The sequence below is a fragment of the Dermacentor andersoni genome, chromosome 7 (genome assembly GCF_023375885.2).
Source record: "Dermacentor andersoni chromosome 7, qqDerAnde1_hic_scaffold, whole genome shotgun sequence".
NCBI lineage: Eukaryota > Metazoa > Arthropoda > Arachnida > Ixodida > Ixodidae > Dermacentor > Dermacentor andersoni.
In genome coordinates this window covers 8,724,603-8,742,886 of record NC_092820.1, presented here as the reverse complement: position 1 = coordinate 8,742,886, position 18,284 = coordinate 8,724,603, and the positions used below count along the sequence as shown (strand labels likewise).

At 45.0% G+C, this 18,284-nt stretch overlaps 1 protein-coding gene across 1 annotated transcript in view; it reads left to right on the top strand.

The window, feature by feature from the left end:
- The window catches only part of Atg14 (autophagy related protein 14), a 166,105-nt gene that overhangs the window by 52,975 nt on the left and 94,846 nt on the right, over window positions 1–18,284 (top strand). The window contains exons 7-8 of the mRNA XM_050182404.3: window positions 9,687–9,880; window positions 16,966–17,116. Coding sequence (XP_050038361.1) covers window positions 9,687–9,880; window positions 16,966–17,116 — 345 coding nt within the window. The remainder of the gene's footprint in view (window positions 1–9,686; window positions 9,881–16,965; window positions 17,117–18,284) is intronic.

Here is an 18,284-nt window from a genome sequence, read left to right as displayed (position 1 = left end):
GTGGGTGGCCGCAAACAAATTGAGCAGGTCATGCTGGATTAACAGCTTGACAGACGTAATAGGTAGGGTGTCCTGTGTTGGCATTTGCATGTTCTTTTTGCTTTCTTCTCTCTCTCTATTTGGCTGTTATGAAAGGGCATCACCCAAAACTGGATGTATAGACTTGCGTAAGGACCGCACATTTTGTTTTTGCAATTTTGATGAGGTGCAGCACTTCCATGAAACCGAACCTTTCGGTCAAAATGGTGCTGGCCCACCCGGCAACTTGTGCACACCCCGGGTCTTGTGGACGCCTCGGCTCTCGCCATCTAGTAGCGACATGCATAAGTATGTAGGGCTCGAAAATTCGCCGATGCATGCAAGCGGCATTGTTCTCTGTTAGAAATTTTTTTCACAATTTTGGGCTGACAAGTTGAGGCGGCAGCCCTTGCACAGTTGCATCCCTTATGCGAGTCTATAGGGTATTAGACATTCCTTCTACATTTAGAACTGTTGTTGTTATAAGCTAGAACTGTTATTATGCACACATCATTGTGTTATTTCGTGTATTTCTTGCCTCTCCTGCTTGGGCATTTCATGCTTGCGGTATCCACTAAATACAATAAATAAATAATAAAATAGCAAGTGTCCATGGGACAGTGTGCAGTATGGAAGTAAAGATGGTAATAATTTATATTTCCATTTCAACCTACAAAAACGAAAGCATGGATTCACCATAGCCACAATGAGGCTTGTGTGGTGACACCCAGCAGAGGCAGCAGTGTTAACAATTTTTAAATAATATATGTTGTGGTTGACAAAGGTTGCAAACAAACCAAAAAAAGACAAGTGAATAAACATATTGGGAATTTTCTAAGCAAAGTATTGCTGCTCATATGTGGCTATGCAGTGTTAAGAAAGCACAGAAATATACGTGGTGTTGTACTTTTGTTAAGTATATTTCTTGTTCAGTTACCGTATTTACTCATTTGTAATGCACACCCATTTCCTGTGACCAAAAAATGAAAAAAAAAACAAAATGCCCTCGATTGTAACGTGCACCCGTTTGCCGCGACCTAAAAAAAGAAAAGTCCTTTACAGTATCTTGCACCTCATTATTTCATACAGAAATACAACTTTCTCTCATTTGGAAAAACAGGTTTACTGTAAAAACCTGTGTATAATACGAACCCGCGATAGTACGAGGTAAAATTTTTGGGATGTGAAATGGAAAAAAGAAGTTTGATCCGCATTTAATACGAGTTAAGAAAACTCAAGGAAAACATTTATTTAAATTGCACTCCGCACTTCAATCACTGTCCTTCCTCATTTGCACTCTCTTTGGATAGTTCTTTGTTGGACATATCTTCCCAGAAGTACTCATCCTCTGTGCCATCGAGCGCGTTCGAGATGCTGCACTTGAATGCACAACGCATAAGGTCCTCTGGTATGCTGGCCCATGCATCCACAATCCACTTGCATAGCGCAGCTGGCGAAGCCCGCTTCAGCCGCTCGGTCGGCATCACTGCAGGCTCACCTGAGCGCATCCAATCTGTGTAACACCGCTTGACTGCGTCCTTGAACGACTTGTTCACGCGAACATCTAAAGACTGCAGCTGAGACGTCATCCAACTCGGGATAACAACGTGTTCAGTGCCGGATTCACGCAACAGCCTCTTCACTGAGTTGGCCAAATGGCAACAAAATGTGTTTAGCACGAGGATGGACGGCAACGACAACAGTGTACTGGGCTGCCTACACCAGACGGACTTAATCCAGTCGAGCACAATATTCTCGTTCATCCAGCCTTTCTCATGGCATCTCACGACCACATTTTTTGGCAGCTCCTCACCTTTAGGCGCTATCTTGCGCTTGAAGATGACATAGGGTGGAAGCTTGCGTCTATCTGCCGTGCACGACAGCATGACAGTAGCTCGCATTTTCTCGTTGCCAGTGGACTGGACATAAATTTGTTTAGAGCCCTTTTCGTGCACGGTGAGGGGCGATGGCATGTCCAGATAAACCGGCGTTTGGTCAGCATTGCCGATTTGCCCTAGCTGGAAGTTCTTGGACTTGTGCAGTAATATAATGTGGCGCTGGAAAGCCACAAGCAGCTCTTTGAACGATTTGGGCAGCTTTTGCAAAATCGAAGTTCGACGGCGTAAGGAAAAACCAGCACGGCACAGTAGCGATAAATCCAGTGCTTGCTCGCTTTGAAGCCAGAGCCCTTTTTCACTTGCAAGCTCCTTAGCTTTTGCCTGCATAAGCTCCACACTCACAGCTAGATGCGCAGCTCGTTGTTGGCATACAAGCTCCGTCAGGGCGAGTTCGATTTCCGGGAGTGTCTCATTCTTCGGGTTGCGAAGGCTTCTTTGTGTTCCGCTGCACGTGAACAGGGCTTCCTTTTGTCAATTCCATCTGCGAATGCTTCCCTTGTTGGCACCAAACTGCCTCCCGGCCACACTGTTGCTGATGTCCTGTGTGGCTAGAATAACCTTTCTCTTGAAAGCAGCCGAGTACTGTTTTCGTGGTCTGGACATCTTGGTCCTTCAGTGCGGAATAAAAGAGATGCACTTCGTGAAGCGTGGTTTGCACATGTGCTGCCAAGGTATGCACTCAACAATAAAGAAACAATGCTATAGTCATGCAGCAATATCGAAACCAAGCCGTAGCCACGCAGCAATAAGGAAGCGAAGCCGTAGCCACGCAGCAATAATAAAGTCAAGCCATAGCCACACAGCAATAACGAAACCAAAACTTCTAGTCCAAATTTCTGACTGAAATTTTCGTTTGTATCCGCATATAGTACAAGGCAAAAATTTTGGATGCTAATACAGTCGCCGACCGTTTATTCGGACCTCACGAGGACTGCGGAAATTTCCAAATAAACGGGTGTCGGAAAAAGCAGATTAAGAAAGAAAAAAGAAATCGTGAATGTGCCGTTGCATGCTGTTCCGTTTGCGCGCAGTCAGATAAGCCTGAATCTCGGACAGGGCCGTACGGTCACTATAGGCGGCTGAAAGCACAGTCACTGCTTGTACACGCTCCGCATGCGGCAGGATAGCACATGGTGCATCATCTTCCAACTCGGAGTCATCGTCCAGCAGCGCAGCAGAAACCTGATGAAGGATCTCCCCGTTGTCGAGTTCTGCGCATGTCAGTACAGCAGTATCAGCACTTGTGAAACTGTCAAAGGAGACGGTGTCCGGAATCGCAATGCAACCACTGCGCAGGTCTCGGCAGAACATTTTTGGCATCAGTAGAGAGCACATCGGAAGGCGACAAATCCTAGGCCTCCCGGCACCCACTTGCCGGAATTCCCCAGTGCAGTCGGCGCGGGCACTGTCGGCGCCATTAGACACTCGACGCGATGTTTCTGCATGCCGCGTTGCATCACCGCAACCTCGACACAGCACACAAAGCAAACATCACCACGCCGTCACGCCGACACCAGTCGCACAAACGAAAAACGGGGCCTACTCGCAGCGTCGTGCACGAAGAAAGAAATAAATCAGCTGCTGGATTGTCTTCACATGGCTTACTAAGCTGAGACCGAAACTGCTGTAGCTATGAACCAGCTAGAAACGATGATGAGCGGGGATTTGTAGTAGCGCCCCTTCGTGGGGCAGCAAGGAGGCTCCGTTCAAAACAAAAATGCGGTTCAGCAAGTCAAACCATGCACCGGTCAGAGTCGGTGCATAGTGCTCTCGATCGAGTTGGCTCAAGGAGTGTCCGAAAAATCAGACGAGAGGTTGCAAGGTGTTCGAACTATCGGCAGTTGTTATACATTATGGTCTATGGGGAAAATAGAGGTGCCGCGAAGCAGACCAAATAATCGAGCATGTCCGAATTTTTGGACATGCTCGAGACCGTAATCCCTTTTTGCGTCGCACCAGCTACGCAGAACCATCGCAACTATTGCTCCAGAAAACACTGAGAAGATTGTTCACTGCTGGAAGTCCGACGACAACGTAGAGAGCAGCAGGCTTCGCGACCAAGGCTGTTGCAATATTGGCGGTTGGATCTTCAACAAAATGTCAAATCTTTCGCTCCGTGGTCGTCCTAGATGCAATCTTGTCGACTGTAGCGTGCTCATGTGCTCTTATCTTAGCCACTTCCTCTTCAAGTATGACAGCCACGTTCAATTCTTACACGAGTGTAACTGGCGTGTGGATATGCATGATCCGGCAGAGCAGTTGAGGCGGCGACGTTCGGCGCCGGTACGACTTCAGCGGCGAGCTGTGAATATCCTGTGCCAAATGAGATGACGGAATCGCTTTCTGAAGTTCATTGCATCTTGCGCGTTTCTGCCTGTAACGATTCATGAAAAGAAACCTTGTCGGACCTCCACCATATCCAGCATCGCAGTCGCAAGACTAGGACAAAATGGCGGCTGTTTTCGTTGTTTCAGCACTCGGGGTCCTTGGAGCCAATAATCACTCGCCATCTTGGTCACATGCTCAAACTGGCTGATAGTAGCATGCGCGGCCAATTTATTTTGCTGTTGTTTTTTTCGTGACTGCAGCACCGGTAATCGTGCCATCTGATGAATATAGAAAGCCAGAAACGTGAGCATTCAAATAATACTAAAATGGCACTGGCAGAGCATGTAGTTATCGAGTTTTGCACGACGAAAATCGGGCACGATTTGTCCCCAATTTAAAGGGCAACGTTTGCGGATTCGCATCTTTAGGTCACAATAATGGAAGAACTATGTGGTATTTTGTAACCATGTTTTGGAGATAAGTGCGGAAACTTGTCAGGAACGGCGAAATTAAAAATTGAAAATTCATATTTTGGGCCGATTTTCGGACCTAAAGACCTGGGTCTTCCTTAAAAATGACTACCACATTCTAAAACTTTCTTTTAAAGGCACAAATAGGGACGAACCGTTCCAGCACTGCTGTCATTCATGTACAATTTCCACTTGTAATTATGGCAATGCAGACTCCGTCGCTTCGTTTCACTTGGATGCCAGTGCCTTTCTTGCTCTTTTTGGTCACACATTTGCGGTGCACCATGCTCGCCAAGCTGCGAGAGTGATTCGGATTAACCCCGACGTGCAGACAAATACGACTAAATTAACAAGACTTTCATTGCATTAAATAATATGCTTGCGGGGACCAGGGGATGAGTTTGAATTATCCTGTTTTCAGAATTAATAAGGGTCGAAGTAATGAGATTTTACTGTATACAGCACTCTGAAATATTGTAATCGGTGTTGACCTTAAGCACTCATGTGTTTAAGCCATAACACAGCATAATGCTCTCTGGATAAGGATCGACATTTGGGCGAGTTGGTACTGGTTGAACATCTTGAAGGGGCAGCGCAAAAAGACAATGACAGAAGGCAGGAACAGACAGGACAGCGCTGTCCTGTGTGTTCCTGCCTTCTGTTATCGTCTTTTTGCGCTGCGCTGTCCTGTGTGTTCCTGCCTTCTCTCATCGTCTTTTTGCGCTGCCCCTTCAAGATGTTCTCTCTGGATAAGTTGGTACATATTTGTGAACGAACAGGAAGCCAGTCAGTCATGCAGACGTGTACATAAGGGAAGAAGTGGACTGTATTTCAATTTTATAATCATCTTATTTAGCTGACAGTTTTGGCTGGACGGACACAGCACTTGCAACATTTCCCTTCTCTCTCTGTCTCTCTCATAAATCGAGCACTCGTCCTTCTTGTGCACGTGTCTGATTGGTTTCCCTGTGATAAACACAGGCATTGTGCAATACATGCAAACCAAATAGAGAAGTGAAAAAATGCGCACCGCACATTGCAACCCAAGTCAGCTGTGTTACATAATACCACACACAGTGACGTACAAGCTACTGTAGTCGAATGCCTTTATAATGAAGTGCTTAGCCGCCGTCGTCACTTAATGGTTTTGGTGTTGAACGGCTAAGCACGAAATCGGGGTATCCAATTGCGGCCATGGCGGCCGAATTTCAATGGGGGCGAAATGGAAAAACACCTGTGTAATTATATTTAGGTGCACGTCAAAGAACCCCAGGTGGTCAAAATTAATCTGGATTCCCCCACTACTGTGTGCCTCATAATTACCATATCATGGTTTTGTCATGTAAACCCCATAATTTAAAAAAGAAATGATAGCGCTTGGGGCTTCCTAACTTATTCATTATTGGGGGCGGGGAGTTACGAAGTTGCCATTTGTCGGAAGCGCCTCCCTTGCGTAGTATGAGGGATCATGCAGCGCACTCCCCATAGGTTTCGCTTATGGCACTCAATAAAAACACCACGTGGCAGCCCTCCTAGACATTGTGGGGATGCGTGACTCTCACGCGTCCCCAGATATCTTGTTTTCCCGCATAGCTCCTGCGGTGCAGCTTCGCCGCGTGGCCTGTGTGATGCCCGCGGCGGTCGATGTGGTTGGGGCGCAGTGCGAGAGATGGTGCGAGAGTTGCGTTGCTAACGCCGCCTCACGGCAGGGTTACTTGGGGGCGCAGGGGAGAACAGGCTGCCTCTTGGGTGGCGAGCCGGCAAACGTGGCGGACGTCCTGCGCGTGCGCTGATCCATGCCTCTGCGAGACCGTCTCGCATGGCCGCCTTCGAGCACGCCACCGTTCGCGTGACCGTACGCGCGAACGACCAGGCATTGGGATCCAGCATGGGGCGAACATATTCACTCGTTATCCGGTCGCGGTGAGTCGGACTTCTAGATTTGTCGCGCGCCCATCGGCATGTTTTGTGGGTAGCAACTCGGCTAGCAGGCATTGATCTATGAAAGGTGCAGTAAATGCTCTACTGTGTTGTCGTTCCTTTGTCCCAAGAGCACGGGAGGAGAACCCCACAACATTTAAGTAGGTACTCTCAAAACGAGGGAAGTTTTTGACTGTCGATATAATAATCTTGGGCAAACTGAAAGCACAAAATCGTTTACAGATGCTATCTCATTACCAAATACGTACAGTGAACGCCACTACGCACGGTCGCCGCGATGGAGTCTCCCGAAGCGGCTTCTTGCGTGAAAGGTAGGCAAACGCTGAAAGTAAACTATGTGAAATATGTTCTTATAGTGGGATATCTGTATAACCAAATGGGGCATAACAGAATGAAGCCTCAATGCAGCGATCGCACGGGTTCGCAGCGACCGACTGCGCGTCTGCATGCATGTCCGCGCACAATGTTTTGCTTTCGCTGTAAGCGCGTTTTCGCACCGTGCCATGAGCTTTAGGCCGTATAATATGAGCATTTGACAGTACACTAGCAACCATCGTTGCGTGAACGCTATCAGAACTGTTAAAAAATAATTTCGTTATAGAAACTTCGACGCCTACGGCGACTGTGATGTGCCGTCGCGATGATTCAATTTTTTTTGTCTCCTAAGTTCTTGGACATTTCAGTATTATTTCTCAAGTTGCGTCGCACTGTATGTTTATCAGTCTTCTCAGCATGCGATTTCCCTCTGCTTCTTTTTCATAATCCAGTGCATTAATTCATAACACAAACATGACCATATGCCATGCCTTTCTTTAATGTGCATCTTACCGCTCCCTTTCCATTCCAGAGAACTTGCCAGTATCTAGCATCAACAAGTTCATGGACCAAACCGTCCTGGCATTAGCCGGGCAGCGGGCGCGGGCGAGCGTCTCAGTGCGTGTTTTCTACTACTCGCCGAACATCGCGCAGCCCCGGCGCCGTAGCAGAAATCTTCCTCGCGTCTGTGCTTGCTGCATACCCGAGTTGTAGCCGATTGCTGTCTGCCGGTTCTAAGTTTTGCCAGCCAAGCTTCACGCAGCTCCTTGCCCTGCGGCTATGTGTGAAAAAGGCTGACACTGGGCTCTGTTGCGCACGTCCGGCACTGCGGCACCGAGCAGTAGTCTGCCATGCTGCACGCCTCCAAAGGCAGCCACTACCTATTATAGTAGTTTCAGATGTTGTCAAGCAGATACCCAAGGCGGCAAAGCCTTACCACTTAATCAGAACCGCAGCGCAGCTGGGACTTTAAACTTTCATTTTCAGCTCGCTTCGGTGCTTCTGAAGCAGCCGACGCAGCCGCTGTGTCCACGCGATCCCTCACGCCACGTCACATCGACGGTGGTGCCAGCTTTTCCAGTGGTGGAGCTTGCCCCCAATACAGGTCACTTTGTTGTAAAGGTTGCACACTGCATAGCTCACAGTAGCACTGTGACAGAATTCTTCCTTCACTACACAGGTCATTTCGTTGTAGAGGAATTTGTTGTAGAGGTGCCGGACTACACTTGACGCATAAATTTCGTACGTTTCCATACGAGCACCTTCCTAACCATTCCACACTTAAGTACACGCCCGCACAACATCTGGTTGGAAGCAAACAAGGATAGCCTATGTTATAAGGAGCCTTGCACCTTACATGACTGGGGCAGTCATGGCCCGCTCAGGTGTTGCACTGCCCTCGGAGAGCAGGCCACAATCAGTTAAATACTGTTCCGACTGCACACAATCGATAAGCAATGGAATGTCCAAGAACTTAGGAGACAAAAAAAATTGAATCATCGCGACGGCACATCACAGTTGCCGTAGGCGTCGAAGTCTCTATAACGAAATTATTTTTTAACAGTTCTGATAGCGTCCACGCAATGATGGTTGCTAGTGTACTGCCCTCGGAGGGCAGGCCACAATCAGTTAAATACTGTTCCGACTGCACACAATCGATAAGCACAACAAACGCACACGACGCTTTGCTATGGCGGCTACACCGGTTCAAGCTCTCTGCCTCTAGCAAGATGGCGGAGTCAGGCTTCACTTTTGGACAGCCACCTCCACTCCAGAAGTCTAAACATAAACTCCTTGGTTCCGCCACTCCATTCTTTTACTTCTTTTTACTTGCACAAATGGCACGGTCGGCAGCAGATAAAAAGGGTACAGCCTTTCGCCAACTTGTGGCCTACTTACCACTTTATTGCTGGTGGTCGCTTTTTGCTCATTCGTATCATCTGTAGCGGTACGTGTTAGTGTTTAGAGCACCCAAAATAAATGTGGCTCATAGTACACAGGGCACTTCGGCTGTGGAATTGTATGAATTTGTATAATCCCGAAATTCGTATGTGGTCGTATCACCGCGGTTTTACTGTAACACGTTTAGACATCTTTAAGACGAGTGACCGTGCTATGACTGTGCTGCTTTCTGCGTGTGTGAAAGTGTACTATGCTATCCACAATGCTTACAGGACAAGCTTTGAAGTGCACCTGCTCTTTCAGTCTACATTCAGAGCTAATGCATTTGTCTCACTGTGAGGTGTAAAATTGTAATGACATGCTGTTAACGAGACTAAGCCCATTTGTTGGATGAAGTACACCACGCCAACCAGGAAACAGCACAGAACTGCGGCAAAAATGTTTGCACTGTAATGAATGAGCTCGTGTCGGAAGCCAGCCTTAAATTTTCACCACGGCTGCCCACTACTTGCGACAGTTTTCGTCCACAGGAAACTTAAGCCCGCTTTCATTTGTCTCCTGACACTTGATGCAGCTTGTTGACATCTTCTTTCCAACACTGCTGACCGTACATGCAACTGCAAAAACTCTGCAGAAACAAACAAACAGGGAGCTACGCAGAGTGCCTACAACAGGAAAGTCAGTATTAACAACAACGCCGCTGCATCGTCGTGGCATGGCATGGTGAAAGAGTTCTATACGCCATCAAATGCTACACGCATTTCACACAATGTGGCAGTGTGGGATAATGTGCCATCTTCTTTTTTCCTCACAGCACGGAGTCCAGTGGCAGCAGTATTTCTGGAGTGACTGCAGCCGGGGGTCGGGAGCAGCACGAACTGGAGGAAGCCCAGCAGACAGTGTACGTGCGTGGCCGTTGGGTTCACCTGGCACCCACCGAGGGATGCTACAACCTGGTCGGGGTGCGTCTACCCACCAGCGGGGACTACTCCCAGTACTGCCACTGGTGTAGGTGCACGTCAGTCATTTCATTTGTGCCACCTCCAATAGGTATTACGTATGGTGGGGAGAGGGGAGCAAGGTACACTATAGAGTCTAACCTCTGTCTAATGAACATGGATATAAGAATTATTGGATATAGCAAAATAAATAAAAAATTTTCTCATTGATACTAGCGTGTAACAAATTTCGAGTCCGATGCCATAAATTTCGCTGAGCATGTCGAGGAAGCAAGACAGCTTACGGACATTAGAATAAGGGAGTAGAGCTGTGCGAATATTAAATTTTTCTAATACGAATCGAATACCGAATAATCATATGTCTATGTCAGCAGCTTTTTCCGCTGGTCTCTAGCATCATGTATGTGTTTAATGCAAATAAACATTATTATATTATTATTATTATTATTATTATTATCATTATTATTATTATCATCATCATTATATGCATTTATTAGCAAGTTGGATTACTTTAACATGTTGCAACATTGCAAATATGTTGTCATTGGTAAAAATATTAAACTAGTAGGCCGTTATACTAAAAGATTATATGTTTGGCTCATGTTAGCTTTGCAAAATTTAATAATTTCTGATAGTTTTCTATTCTCGCCAACCTGCGCCTTATTATACCACATCAATTTCCCCTAAACTCAGAGGCATTTGACCCTGCACCAGCCATCAAGCAATAAGCTCAGGATTGGGGGTGGAACCGGCAAAAGAGTGCACCCTCGCTGTTCGCAAACCCATGCCCCTTGCTACTGAGACGCTGGCTTTCTTGCAAAACTTAGACGTCCTGTGGCTAAGTGTGTTTTACGGGCGAGATTATGCCAGTTGCATGAAATTATCGCAAAATTGAGCACGAAATCAGACACACTTTCTTAGATTAGATAGAAATAAATTCTAAGAACCGTGTTTGCTCCTGCACAATCAGCAATATCGATTTGTTCCGAATATTCATATTCAATGGAATATTCAAAAATTTTTGAATATTACCTAGTTTTCGAATCGAATACGAATATTAAAAACATAGTAATCGATAACATTTGAAATTTTTGAATATTCACACACCCCTAATAAATTTCCCACAAGACACGGACATCTGGCGTTACAATCAGCAGCATCAATGTGCCAAGCCGTATGCTGCCAAGGCTTTTTGGAGAAACTTCTACGCTGATACTTCGGACCATACAAGGTTCTACAGCAGCTTAGTGATGTCAGCTAGGAGGTTTTTGCCAACTGCTGATCTTGCTTGAGGCGCTGTCAGTAGCTGCCTGAGACTGTCCACATGTTACGCGTGAGGTGATCAGCATACTTAACCAACTAATGCCACTTCGGTATGCTGCTATGTAACTGTTATCACCTGACCCTTGGTTTCGAACTTTGTTTCATCAGCGCAGCTGCCCAGTGCTCTACCCAATAAACCCTGGAACTACATAACGTTATTATTATTACTATTATTATTATTATTATTATTATTATTATTATTATATGCATTTATTAGCAAGTTGGTTTACTTTAACATGTTGCAACATGACAAATATGTTGTCCTACATAACACCCTTACCATCTTCCTGTCATCATCGCACTGCCGTAATCAGGCCGTTGTCATTCAGTCGTGATCATTCCTTCGTTGGTGTGCTATTGTCATCATTGCACGGCTGTCGTACAGTTGTCATAGTGTCGTTGAGATGCTGTGGTGGTTGTCCCATCATTGTCCTTTCAGCTTTGTCATCTGATTTTCATCATGCTGTCCGTTGTAATGCCCTTGTCATCGTGTACTAGTTGTCATCACCCCATTGTCATTTTGCTGTAGTCATCGAACCCTCGTCATTATTTCAAGATCATCATTTCATTGCCAGCATGCCGTCATCGTCATACCACATTCGTCTTGTCGACGTCATTCTATCGTAGTCATGCTAGCATCATTTAATTGTGATCACGCTGCGGTTGTTAAACCATTGTCACACAGTCGTCAACATGAATTCGTTGTCATACCATTCTTGTGATGCCATTGTCATGCAGTTGTCATCATCACCCCACTGTCATGCCATCGTCGTGATAACACCTTCATCAGTCCATCACCATCGTACCATGGTCATTCAATTGTAATTGTTCATTCATTGTCATACTGTTGTCATGAGATCATTGTGGTCATTGCATCGTCATTGTGTAATCGTAGTCATACAGTCATTTTCATGCCATCGTTGTTTCTCAGTTTTTGTCACCCCATTGACCTCACTTCATCGCCGTTATACCATCGTCAACATTTTAGTATTGTCACCCAATTGCTGTCATCCTCCCGTTGTCATGGCCAGCCCTGGCGAGCAAGTGTTATACCATAGTGGGCTGATTCTGTAGACGGTGTATATCAGATGCAGTCTGATCCTGTAAATTCGTACCCACTCAATTCTAACCTTCAGTTTATTCGAACTGACACTGGGGTCCTGTCAAAATTATGTGTACTTCAATATCTGAAGATGCCTTGTAATTAGAATGTGTAAGCATTCACGACAGTCAGTTCGAACACAGCATGCCACCTGCCATGCTCACAGCCGCACATCCACGTGCCGGCGGCTGCTACGGTCTTTCATTGCAAGTGCCGTACTTTGGTGCAGCAAGAATGTAAAATATTTTTTTTTACAGGTTACATAGGAATCTTGCCTAGAAGTGTGGCGTCACGTGGCTCGTGCCACACTTCCGGAAGTCATCATTCATGTGTTAGCTCGGGCAAAGTCTACACTTAATGAGCTTTATTTATTTGAAGCTTTGTTTAATTCGAACAAATTTTCAGGCCCCTTCAAGTTCAGCTTAAATTATCAAGATTCCACTGTATAACCGAAGGAATGGAAATTTAGACTTGACTCCTACATGTTGTAAATAAAGGTGTCTTCAGGAATGCAGTGTGTCGCTACGTCGCCTGAATGCTGATTGCAGTAGCGTCGACAGTCACCGTGAGATGGGTTCTGCCAAATTCTTTTTTTTTCTGAATGACCTGAGCGTGCTTTTGTTTGCTGGGCATCGGCTGCTACTGATGCATCATCAGGACGAGAAGCGAATTTCATGTTCCGACTCTGTGCCGAACCATGCTGACGACGAAGACCTCAAGCATTGAAAGCAGGTTCAAGAGAAGACAATTCAGCCTCTATCCGCTCTTAGAGAGGCATAATTAAAGATATCTCTGTCCACTCTTGCGCTCAGTGAACCATGCCAATATTCTTATAATGAATACTGGATGTAACAAAGTAATTTTGGGTTGGATGCAGTTTAATTACGCCTTCATAACCTTTCCCAATTGGTAAAAAAACCCTACACAAGGCGAAAATATTCTAGATTTGATAAGTACTGACCATCCGGAATGCAGAGACGCTCTTGTTCTTGAAGAAACAAGTGACGATAGGGCCGTTCACTGCACTATGGAGGTACCACGACCAAAGAAAAGAAAGGAAATGAAAACAATACTTGACTATGCTCATGTAGATATTGGCAAAATGAACCCCCATGTTCATGGCTGTTGTGGCTGAATTCCTGCACAATTTCGCAAGTCAATCAGTTGACCACGACTGGTCTTTATATGAAGACAACATTAAAAAAAATCGAAGAGTGCTGTGTGTCAAAATTAATTCTCTTGTCCAAAGCAGACGATCCTTGATTGACATGTGATGCTAAGAGAACTATTAACAAGAAAAAACCGGCATTTAGAAAAGCCTCGACATCAAATACCAATATAGACTGGAAAAACTACAAAAAGCTGTTAAAGTTACAGAGACCTGAATCAATGAAGCTAAAAACAAATACTTTAACTGTACATTGCCTAATCTGATGATCACCGACCCTGGAAAATTTTGGCGGGATAATAAACCTGAGAGAAAAGCTATCGAGCGTACAACTCAAATGTGAAAATGGTGACCTACCGACGATGGAAGAAACTGCTGAACATTTCAGTCAGCATTTCGCTTCGGTCTTCTCAGACGAGCTGCCACTACAATCTACGATGCCTCAAGTGCAAGCAATTCCGCAAGAGCTTGCACCTATCTCAACAACAGAAACAGGCATATCACGTGCAACAGAGAGGCTTCCATGCAAAACTTGCCCTGGGCCAGATGGTATCAGCGCAAAACTTTTGAAGCTAACGTCAGATAATTCATCTTGCCTTTTATCACTAATCTTTCAACAGTCACTGGACACTGGAATTCTTCCAGATGATTGGAAGATTGTGCATATTATTTCTTGCTTTAAACCTGGAGATGAACACTGCGCTAACAATTACCGTCCCATTTCTCTTGCATCTATTTGCTGGAAACTACTTGAGCATACAGTCAAATAATGTCTCGCATTGAATTTAATAAATTACTTTTTGAAAACCAACCAGGCTTTCAGAAAAACTGATCCTGTGATGCCCAGTTGGTTGAGCTAGTAACCGATTTAACGATTCCATCACTGGGTCATTTTTCATCGATACAATTTCTATTGACTTTTCTAAAGCATTCGATTGCGTCCCTCACTAACAAAACTACGTAGCCTACAGCTATATGACAAAACATTTATCTGGATTAAGGGATTTTTAACCAACAGACTTCAGAGTGTTAAAATCGATCACTACGTATCTCACCACATGCATGTCAAATCTGGAGTCCCACAAGGATCAGTTTTGGGACCAATGTTATCTTTAATCTACATAAACGATATATCGACTAACATTCAGTCTTCCATACACCTTTTGCTGATGACTGCATAATGTATAAAGAAATAGGAAACCAGAACGACACTTTAACCATGCAATCCGACTTAATGACTCTTTCAGAATGGTGCAGCAAATGGCAGATGAAAATTAACATTGAGAAAACTAACACATTAAATTTGGTCCCAGTCTAAACTTCTTGCCTAACGAGTACCTAATTAACAATTCTGCAGCTGAAACAGTTTTGCCAATTAAATAATTAGGAGTTCTGTTCACTTGCAGTCTAAAATGTAATAATCATATAGAAGTAATCACTAGCAAAGCTTTTAAGAAGCTTGGCATGCTAAAACGCCACTTACGCATTGCTAATTCCGGCACCAAACTTCAGGCATTTAATTTGTTAGTTAAACCATCATTAGAGTACGCTCTTAACATATGGCATCCACATCAAGCTTACCTTACTGACATGCTGGAATCAATTCAAAGTAATGGCGCTAGATTCATCTCGTTCTCATATTCTGATTATCGCAGTGTTTCATCCATAAAAAGAACCCTTGTCATTTTACCTCTCGTAATATGCAGAAAATATTCATGATTATCCTTCTTTTACAGTGTTTATTACAGTAACAGTGCCTTTTCACGCAAATTCACTAATCCAGCAGCCCACATCTCCGCCCGTATTAACCACGAACTCAAGGTATACCCACCCTTTGCGTGAACTAAAACATATTTACACTCACCTTTGGTCTTGCCAGAAAATAAGTGGAATGCCCATCCACCATTCATTGTCAGCATTAAGGAATTATCTTCTTTCCAATCAACTTTACCTGAATGAGTAAGCCTGCCATCCCAGCTGATCTCTTCTTAACTACCATGTTATCCTGCTTGAGCGCCCTACTACCTTTGATGATTGTCATGTATTTGTTGCGTTATTCTAAATAGTGTTGTAGTTCGATGTTCTGTTATTGCGTTATATAATCATTACGCCATGCTACTACTATATGCACTATATCTTCTTAATGCTGAAAACAGTTATGTTCTTTATTTTGTGTTTTAATGTTCATGCTTATAACCCCCCTTTTGAAATTTCTTGTTGTTGTTATCCCCCCTATGTAATGCCCTATTCTGGGTCCTTAGGGTAAATAAATGAAATCAAATGAAAATTATACTGAAGTTCAACTGTACCAGCACAGACATCTTTATGTACACAAGGGCAGCCTTGGTGCTTAACCTGTGCTTAGCTGTTTTAAGTTTTTGTCACATGTTCATTTTCTTCCAATTGTCCCCCCCTGCAATAATGCCCTTGTGGTGCTGCAGGTACTTGTATGAATAAATAAAAAATGAATAGAGATCAGAACAACGACCTCCAAGCGCCTTGTGTGTTCCCGCGTGAAGCCACATCAACATCAACACCAATTCGGCGCTGTGCCAAAGAGCGTTGTGGCGTCGTGCAAACAAGGACTTGCGTCATGCCGAAGCTCGGATCAAAAAGACGCCGGGTGCTAAGCATAGAAAAATTATTAGACATCGTTCACGCCACACAAAGAAGTCGGCGATAGCACGCGACAGGGATCTGCTGTTGATTACGGTGTGTGGCATTTGGAATGCGAAGAAGTTGCTTGGCAGTGCTGCTGTGATCGCGAAGAGATGTAGGCTACGAGGTTCGACTTTCTGCCATCGTTGCCTCTGTTGTTGCCGAAGTGTCGACTAGTGACAGTGATGAGGACGACACAGAAAGCGACAGCACGGGCGATTCGGGCCCAACAGTGGCAGAAGCTGCACGTTGCATCAGCCTCATGAATGAAATCGTCTCGATGAGAACAGCACCCTGCAATAAAAAAGGTGCCCCGTGACTTCTGCAGTACTGCCGCCCCTGTGCACGGAGAACGTGCAACACCAATGAGGAATCTGCCATGCGAGTGTTTGCCAAGAAGAGGGGGTTGGCTGAAAAGTTGACTCTCAGCTTCAGTAAGTTTGAGGCCACTGTGATCACTGCTAGGCTGCCGCGGCATCAACCGAAAATAACACTTTTGCCGCGCGAAGTGAATAAATACTTTCTAGGTATAATTTGTGGTGCAAAATACATTTCTTGAAAAGGGACAGAAGAAAGGAAGACAGTGAAGCGCCAAGAAATAGTGCATGTTTTTCTCCCCTTTCATCGCACTCTCTCCGACTTCCATTTTTGACAGGTAAGTAGGTGATCTCTTGCTGTTTCAGTTAAGCAGCACTTCCGTTTAGTACATATACTTATTCCGAGCTCTGGCCAACTACGGTTTAACGAGGTTGCACTGAAGTTGAACATTTGAACAGGCACGAAAAAGCGCATTCATCCTGTTTGTACTTCTTCTCCCTCATCCCGTTGCGTACAGCCTTTTCCAGGGTGAAGGACCAGTAAATGAGGTTGTGTGCCAATGCAGTGGCTGAACAACAGGAACGTGCGTGGCCTGCCCCAGAGGAGCCGTGCAATGTGGGCTACACGCTCTCAGCAGGACTCATGTATGCGGCTCAGATGGTGGCCGTCCTGGCATTCTATCTCGACATGCCTCTGCCCCACAGCCTCTGCTACAGGTCAGTGGGCGATCGGCCATAGCATTTGTGAACTGTTTGTGTGTGAGCAAGCTTAAAGGGGCACGAAAGAAAAATCAGTTTTGATTGATAAAGCATTCTTTTGAAACCTTGTTTTCATTAATAACGAAGTAAAAGGTTAATTACCAGAATAGATGGTGAAGGAAAAACTTCTATTTTACTGTTTAGTTCAGAATCGAACCTCCGACACCTGTATGTTACTTTAATGTCAGCAATTCCAAATTATTTTCTCATATTTGAGCTCTTGTGGCAAATTACAACACAATGAATTTTTACTGACGACTGGGCTCAAGCAGACAGTGACAAAATCCATCAAGTTGTTGCTGGCAGACGCAGGAACATCAATGTTATGTTTCCGCCGATCTTGTGTCGCATGGCTTACTGAACTTCCTGTCGTCCTAAGAGCAGCTGATTCGTATTCTAGAAGGGCAATTTACTACCACAGTTCAACATGTGGTCATATTTTCTTTCTTTTAGTGTCCCATTAACTCTTTTTACCACGCCTATTCAAATGGATCACCGGGGAACTATGCTTTGGATAACCAGTGTCGAATGATTGGAGCCATTTCTTATTCACATAAGGCCATCCAGTAGTTAGTACAGGTACTGCTCTTCTGGAATCAGTTTAAATTTTTGCACTACGGCGATGTCGTGATTTTTTACGGACCTTTTTTCGAGCTAATGTGCATATGTTGTGAAAAGAAGCATGGCTGTCACGTTCTGCCACGCTCGAGAAAAAAGAATGCTGCTCACGATTACGCCCCACTAGCATCAAAACTTTGTAATCAAGTGACTCCTAGCACATAACGAATTAAGTTATATCGCCGGCTTTGCCATCCAACAGTACTGAGCGGTGATAATTAAGCGAAAATGATGCCACCTGTTCACTAGTGAGCTTTGGTTTGGAGTCCTAGTCCTTTTATTCTACTAAAGTGTATTTCTGAAGGTCCACCGCATGTCCATCATGTGGACGTGGCTTTTGCAACCAGTTTCCCGGAGTCTTGGTAACGCTTCTCTCTTAAAATCCTGGCAAGGGGTGCTGCCGCTGTCACTGCGCAGTTATCGAAAGTCGCTCCCATGGCGTCGTCCCGCGTGGCTGCGTCACGAGGAAAGCATCCTGGTCGAAACTATGCTGCACCCGCACTTGAAT